At 48.1% G+C, this 8,036-nt stretch overlaps 1 protein-coding gene across 2 annotated transcripts in view; it reads right to left on the bottom strand.

Moving 5' to 3' along the window:
- Positions 1-825: 825 nt before the first annotated feature.
- The window catches only part of MIER2 (MIER family member 2), a 74,441-nt gene continuing 67,230 nt past the window's right edge, over positions 826-8,036 (bottom strand). Inside the window, exons 11-13 of one of the 2 annotated variants that reach the window (XM_032224966.1) lie at positions 6,280-6,383; positions 4,930-5,066; positions 826-2,229 (exon numbers count right to left, since the gene is read on the bottom strand). In XM_032224966.1, the coding sequence (XP_032080857.1) occupies positions 1,763-2,229; positions 4,930-5,066; positions 6,280-6,383 (708 nt within the window). In that variant the 3' untranslated portion in view covers positions 826-1,762. The remainder of the gene's footprint in view (positions 2,230-4,929; positions 5,067-6,279; positions 6,384-8,036) is intronic. The other variant, XM_032225050.1, reaches the window with a different exon arrangement.

Raw genomic sequence — 8,036 nt, 5'->3', positions numbered from 1 at the left:
TGCTGAATCGGGAGTTGCGATTAGGAGTGGGACGTTTTTCTTTTAAGAGTATAAACGCAATAAATAACTCCTCTTCGGGACTTCACAATTGTTTAAAAAATTAAAAAAGGTAAGGATCCAAAAACCGCAATCCGGGGACACCATCGAGAAGCGGGCGGCCTGTTATGGCATCATCTTTGTCCTTGCTAATCCTGCCAACCTTTCAAAGTGGCCAAAACAGCCAAGATTGTTGAGGATGGGGGGTGGATGGGGAAGAGAAAAACTTTCATGCTCCCCCTTCCCTCTCCTACACCTCTCTGCACTCCCCCCATCCATCCTCCAGGTCCCTTGTTTGGCACACGGAAGAAGAAGAAGTAGTAACACGAGAATTGCTGCGAATGGAGGAGTAGGTTGTGAAAAATATCTTTCTCTCTAGCAAAAAATAAAAGACAATAAAATCAGAGGGTGGAGTGTTTTTTTTCCCCACCACCCCCGCGATCTTTCCCTTGCTTGAAATCATTCTGCTAAACATGGAATGTATGTTTTTGGTGTGTGTGTGTGTGTGTGTGAAGGGGGATGGGCAAAAATGGGGAGGGGGCACTGAATATCATCCAAAGATGCCACTAGGCCAATTTCCTCTCTTTTCCGCTCCTCATTCTTTTATCTCCCTACTTCACTAAAGGTGACTTTATCAGAAAAAAAAGCCTTGCGAGCAATTTCCTGTAGAGGGCAGTGTTTCTGAACCAGGGCGACTTTTAAGATGGATGGATGGACTTCAACTCCCAGAATTCCTCAGCCATACATGGCTCAGGGGAATTCTGGGAGTTGAAGTCCACCAAATGCCAGCTTGGGAATTCTGGGAGCTGAAGTTGCCAGGGTTGAGAAACACTGAGGATCGGAGAGATGTGTGTGTGTCCCCCCACACCCGGGGACTGTTTTCTGCCCCAAAACTGCACCTGACTTTGAGGAAGCCCCCACCAGAGCGAGGTCACGAGGGAGGAGAAAACAGGATCCAGCAGGGTTTCCGCTCGTTCTAACCACACAAGGGTGCGATCGCAAACATTTGGCAACAAGTCGTCCTGCGTACGCCTGTAGAGCCGCACACTCAGATGCTCTCACCCGTCCGCAACGAACAGGTGTACGGGAAAAGACCTGAACTAGGAGAGGTACCAGTCCTGCCAACTGATGAAACTGGAATTCAGGTATTCTCTACCCTATTTTGCTCCGGTGATTAGGAAGGAACCCGATGCGTTTTTACATCTAGTCCTACGCTCCAGCAAACCTTGCGTTCCACCCCCGTCCAGCCCGCCCGCCCCCTCTTCAAAGTGCTCGCGGTCAGCCTTCTTCCCTGCAGAGTGTCCGTTCTGGGGCCAAAGCGCCTTCCCCTGGCAAATCTGAGGTGTTTGGCTGAATGTGGAGACGGCGGGTTGGGGGGGGGGATGGGGGGAAGACTCGGTCTGTCCCGCATGGCTTTGAGGAGTCCCCCTCCGTCCGTGATGACCCCATGGGGGTCACAGTTCCCTTCGGCCAGCTCCTGCGATAGCTGCACAGGAGATTGTGACGGAGGTGTTTGGTTTTGCCGGAGAGACCCTGGAACGGCCAGGGGCGGGGCTGGTGGGGGAACCGGTGCTCCTCGGATTTCGGAAGGGGAGGAGCAGCAGGTTTGTCACCGAGGACCAGGAAAAGATCATCGTCGAGCCAAGATTTTCGATCTCTCGTCCCCTCGTCTCCCCCAGAATCCGAGTCAGCTCCGGGCCTACAAAGAACCTCTCAACGGCCGCTGTCACTGAGACACTGAGTCTGAATGGGCCATGGGCGCCGGACAGGGTTGTTGAGTGGTCAGGAGGCTATCGACTTCTCCAAGACCCAGGAGGCTGAAATCGGGGACAGCTAAGGACACTTGCGCAGGGGCCACCAACGTCTCTGGAACTCCCTCCAGTCCTGCGTGGCTGGAAATTAAAGGTAAGCTTTCCGTGACGCTCTCGGGGAGTGGGGGGAAGTCCACGGCAATCGCTTCCCCCGAGCACCGCAAGGGCTCCTCCTGCTTGTCCGTCGCAGCCATCTGGTAGAATCCGGCTTCGGAAGGATTTGATGGGTGCTGAAGGTACGTCGGGACACGGCTGGCGGGGGTCACCTCCTCGGGAGGGTCGAAGGAACAGTTTGTTTCTGAAGGCGTGCTGCACTCATAGCCGTGCCCAGATTCGCTGGTGCTGCCGAGACTGCAGGCTGCGCTTTCAATGCTCAATGGCTCTGCAGGGGATTGGGAAGTGTAAGGAGGGGAAAAACAACAACAACCCAATTCATTCAGTACCACTCATTAACTTGCATTTCATAAACTGCCCTAAGCTTTTTTCGGTCTGGTAGCTAAGCAATATAGATACGGAACAGGGCCAGGTAATCTACATTAACAGTCCTATAAGTCAGAGAGGGAGTACACAATTCTTGTCCCTTCCCCTAAAATGGCTAAATAGTAGAAACTGTGAGAGGAATCTTGGACTCCTGGTAGACAATCATTTAAATGTGAGCCAGCCATGTCCTGCAGCTGCCAAAAAAGCCAACACAGTTCTAGGCTGCATAAACAGAGGGAGAGAATCAAGATCACGTGAAGGGTTAATACCACTTTATAAGGCCTTGGTAAGGCCACACTTGGAACATTTGCATTCAGTTTTGGTCACCACGATGTAGAAAAGATGTAGAGACTCTAGAAAGAGTGCAGAGAAGAGCAACAAAGATGATCAGGGGACTGGAGGCTAAATCATATGAAGAACGGTTGCAGGAACTGGGTATGTCTAGTTTAATGAAAAGAAGGACTAGGGGAGAGATGATAGCAGTCTTCTAATATCTCAGGGGTTGCCACAAAGAAGAGGGAGTCAAGCTGTTCCTCAAAGCACCTGAAGGCAGGACAAGAAGCAATGGGTGGAAGCAAATCAAAGAATCATTCAATCAAGAGCTAAGGAGAAATTTCCTGACAGTGACGAAAATTAATCAGTGGAACAACTTGATTCCAGAAGTTGTAAATGCTCCAACACTGGAAGTTTTTATATATCTATATCTGTGTATGTATGTATGTATGTATGTATGTATGTATGTATGTATGTATGTACACACACACACACACACATATACATTGACACACATATCTATATACTGTATGTATATATGTATGTGTGTGTGTGCGCGTGTGTATAATTTCTTACACACACACACAGTATAGCATAACAGGATACAGCATTAATGCATTAAAACCTTCACAAAAACAGCATATAAAATGCCTATCAAAGTATAAAACAGAGCAGTGCATTATTTAAAAAACATGCAGAAAGAGGGGATGAATAAAGGTAAGTATAAGCAGTTACCGATGGCTCAACCTTTGGTTCTGCAACCCAACAAGACAGACACAGACTTTAAAGGATAATTAGAACTGCAGAAAAAACAATTACTGCTAACCTGCCTTCCATTGAGGACCTGAACACTGCACAAGTCAAAAAGAGGGCTGTGAAAGTATTTACAGACCCCTCGCATCCTGGACATAAATTGTTTCAATTTCTACCCTCAAAACGATGCTATAGGACACTGCACACCAAGGCAACTAGACACAAGGACAGTTTTTTCCTGAACGCCATCACTCTGCTAAACAAATAATTCCCTCACCACTGTCAAACCATTCACTAAGGCTACATTACTATGACTATTAGTCTTCTCATCGTTCCTATCATCTCCTCCCACTTATGACTGCATGACTGTAACTTGTTGTTTGTATCCTTACGATTTATATTGATATTGTTTCCTGATTGCTTATTTGTATTCTATGACTATCTATCTATCTATCTATCTATCTATCTATCTATCTATCTATCTATCTATCTATCTATCTATCATCTATCTATCTATCTATCTATCTATCTATCTATCTATCTATCGTCTGTCTATCTATCTATCTATCTATCTATCTATCATCATCTATCTATATATCTATATTATCTACTTACTTATCTACCTATCTACTTATCTACCTACCTATCTATCTTAGGATTTACAGTCACAGACCTTATCTGGCTTGGAGAACTGACAGGTCGATATCTGCAAAACTCTTGGAGAGTCACAAACCAATTAAGTGAACTAATTATCTCCTGCAAACTCCATTCTCCTTTTGCTCCTCTTTTATTTCCTCTGGGAGGGCCATTCATCGTCCACCTGTGGCTTTACTCCCAAGTGGACCCCTGTTCTTTAGCTGTTTCCTTCCTCTGGCAACTCTGTGCATGCACACACTGGGAACAGGCTCCACTTGTTCTTCTGCCTCACTGATGTCTGATTCTGAAGGCAGCTGAGAACTGTCAGACGGCCCTGGCCCCTCTCTGCCTCCGACACAGAGCCCTCATCAGAGCTTTCCCCAGACTCCAGGACTGGCCCATGTTCCTCCCCAACCTCCTCACTCTCCGAATCTGCTGCCAGCTCTGCTGGCTGCTGGCGGGCTACAACATTTCCCTTCATTTCTTTTGTTGGTAAAATATAAATTTAACACTGAAATGCACCAAGTGTTTATATCTCTTCTCGACGTCTATGAGCTAGTGTGGAATTTTACCTAATTTTACCTAAATTCTGTTTCTGTTCCTAAGATACAAGCAATCCTACCTCTCTCACCACCCTCCAGACCTTCCGCATAGCCCTTAAAACCTGGCTGTCCTGACAGGCCTGGGGCTAAAGACCTTAACCCCACCCGAATTGTATGAATGTTGTGCTTTTAACAATGTATTGTCTTATGTGTTTAACTTGGTTTGTCCTCCCTTCCCTCTGAACTGTGAGCCGCCCTGAGTCCCCCCAGGGAAAAGGGCGGCATACAAATAAAATACCTATACCTATACCTCTCTTTCTTTTGATGCAGCCACACGAAGGACCGACCACCCTGGTTTACTGGGATCAAGAAGACATCCAATCTTGTAAAAACGTTACCTGCGGTCTCCATTGTTAAATGATCCGGGTTGAAACAGGAGTCCAGGCAGCCAGTGGCCGATGCGATGGGCGGAGAGCTTCGTGCGCGGCTGGCACTTTCCACTTCCCCGCCATCTAAAAAGTTATCCCCGTAATCCCTACGGAGTTGGAGAGAGGAAAGGGGACAAAAGAGGGGCAAATATGTAGGTGGCTTTTCCATCTGAACAACAACAACAACAAAAAAAGACCACCGGCAGTCCTCGACCTACGACCACAATTGAGCCCAAAATTTCCGTCGCTAAGTGAGACATCGGTGAAGTGAGCTCTGCCCCGCTTTACGACCTTTCTTGCCACAGTTCATGGGCGAATCACCGCAGTTGGTAAGTTATTAACCTGGGTGGTTCAGGGACTCTGGTTTCCTCATGGGCTTGGCTTGACAGAAGGTCGTAAAAAGGGATCGCGTGACCTTGGGACCCTGCCATCGTCGTAAGTACGATCCAGCTGCCAAGCATCTGAATTTAGATCACGTTATGGTACATCTGCTGCAAAGGTCGTAACTGAGAAAAACGACCCTACGTCACTTTTTTTCAGGGCCGTTTTAGCAATAGCAATAGCAGTTAGACTTATATACCGCTTCATAGGGCTTTCAGCCCTCTCTAAGCGGTTTACAGAGTCAGCATATCGCCCCCACACAGTCTGGGTCCTCATTTCACCCACCTCGGAAGGATGGAAGGCTGAGTCAACCCTGAGCCGGTGAGATTTGAACCGCTGAACTGCTGATCTAGCAGTCAGCTGAAGTGGCCTGCAGTACTGCACCCTACCCACTGCGCCACCTCGGCTCTTCTTTAGACTCTGAACGGTCACTGAACAAACTGTTGTAAGTCGAGGACTACCGGTAGAGTCTTCCGCAGTCCAAAATCCCACGAGACTTTGTAGGATTAAGGCAAAGATTAAAAATTTCCATCTACGTTAGTAGACCTGGCCATTTGATGTCAACCTGGAGCCGGTCAGGATCGAATTCTTGGTAGTGGGCAGAGTTACCCTGCAATACTGCATTCGCTCAACTAGGCCACCCACTGTACGTCCATCCGTCCTTCTTTCCTTCCCTTCCCTTCCTTCCGTTTAGTAACTTTAAAAGGTCAAGGACTTCCTGCACTCTACCAAATTCTGACATTACCAACGGTGTGTGTGTGTGTATTCATTTCCTGCTTTCAACTGCCCGTATGCAGATCTCTGGACTCAAGACCCCTAAGGATTTGGGTCAAAAGCTCTGGGCTCAATTCCATGGGGATTCACACCTCGCCACCTATGGCCAGATGACACCAGATATTACTTTCTGGCCAGCAAGTGGCTTCAGGAGGTAGGACGTACTTCTTCCTTCCAAACCGCGTCTGTTGGGTGAAGTAGTCGTACCGTTCCGATTTCTTCCATATGTAATAGTATTCCACGCACTCACCCACCGACCGTGTCCGGACCTACAAAAACAGGAAGCAGGGTGAGGAGTTATTTGAAAAGACTGGAACAGCCACTTGTCTGAAATGGTATAGGGTCTCCTGCTTGAGCAGGGGGTTGGACTAGAAGACCTCCAAGGTCCCTTCCAGCCCTATTCTAATTGAATTGAATGGAAGACCGGCTTTCCTGGGACCTGCTAGAAATGGGAAACAGACACCAGGATCCTTTAAAACAGGGCTCTCCAACCTTGGCAACTTTAAGCCTAGTGTCAGCTTTTCAAATACCGTATATACTCAAGTATAAGCCGAGTTTTTCAGCCCACTTTTTGGGCTGAAAAAAGCCGCCTCGGCTTATACTCGAGTCAGTGAAAAATTTGCCCGAAATGGAGGAGAAAAGGGGGCGGGGCCATGCCGCTGGGTGACGCTCGTGAATGGCCCGGCGCCCCTGTGAGTTTCCCCTCCCTTTGTGCCAGTTTGCCGCGCAGGGCGCACCGCACCATCCCCCCCTCCTCACGTTCTAATGTAATGCAGGGCTGTCTTACGATTCCCCTTCCTCCCCCTCCTGCCGCTCTGCAACGATGTCCCACCTCCTCCTTGTTATGGCAAGCAGCCACATAGCAATGTCCCACCTCCTCTGGTACAGTGATCCAATGATAGGAATCACTGTGCCGTGTGTCATAGGAGGCGGGACATCGCTCCTGCGGCTGCACGGGACATCATTACCGGTAGCTGCTGCATTTCCCACCCTAGGCTTATACTCAGCATCCAAAAGTAAATCAGAGTCCAAGGCAAAGTATTGCTCAAAATTCCAATTTATTAAGAGAGACATGTTGGCACATCTGGGAAAACCCGAATCTGAAAGCTTCCCGGTTTTCCCCACCCAGTTGAAAGTTCAAGATCTTGCCCCCACACCCACAAGTCCATCCCATGGTCCAATCTCCCACTGCCATGCTGGCAGCTTCCTCCCATCCAATTCCAGTCACGTGCAGAGGTGCAGAGACAAAGGATGACCTTGGTTTTCTAGAAAGAATGTTATTATGGCTACATAGCATCTAACTCCGTACAATCCCCCCTCCCATTTTCTGCAGCCCTGACACCTGTGAAGAGCCCAACTCCAATTGAAAACTCCCAGGCAGACATTTTCTCAAAAGTTTCATTTTATTAGAGCAGGTATACTGGCACATCTGGGAAAACCTAAATCTGAGAGTTTCGGGTTTTCCCCTTAGTTAAGTCAAAAGTCCAAACCCAACTCTTGCACCCATCAGTCCATCACATGGTCCAACCCCCATCCGTCCCAACTCGAGACATCACTTCAACCAGTCCTCCTCCAGGTGCAGGAATACCCTGACCTTGATCAAAAAGAAAAATGCTATTGTCGGGCCTGCAGCCACCTTTTCTTTTGGATTTTTAGCCTGCCGCACTATTGTACTGTATTATCTATTATTCTAATATGCAATTTCTGCTGTGGGAAAATGGGAGGGGGGATTGTATGCAGTTAAATGCTATGTAGCCATAATAACATTCTTTCTAGAAAGCCAAGGTCATCCTTTGTCTTTGCACCTCTGCACCTGACCGGAACTGGATGGGTGGAGATGCCAGCGTGGCAGTGGGAGATTGGACCATGGGATGGTCTTGTGGGTGTGGGGGCAAGATCTTGGACTTTCAACTGGGTGGGGA

The sequence above is a fragment of the Thamnophis elegans genome, chromosome 1 (genome assembly GCF_009769535.1).
Source record: "Thamnophis elegans isolate rThaEle1 chromosome 1, rThaEle1.pri, whole genome shotgun sequence".
Classification (NCBI taxonomy): Eukaryota; Metazoa; Chordata; class Lepidosauria; order Squamata; family Colubridae; genus Thamnophis; species Thamnophis elegans.
This window is presented reverse-complemented; position numbering and strand designations above follow the sequence as displayed.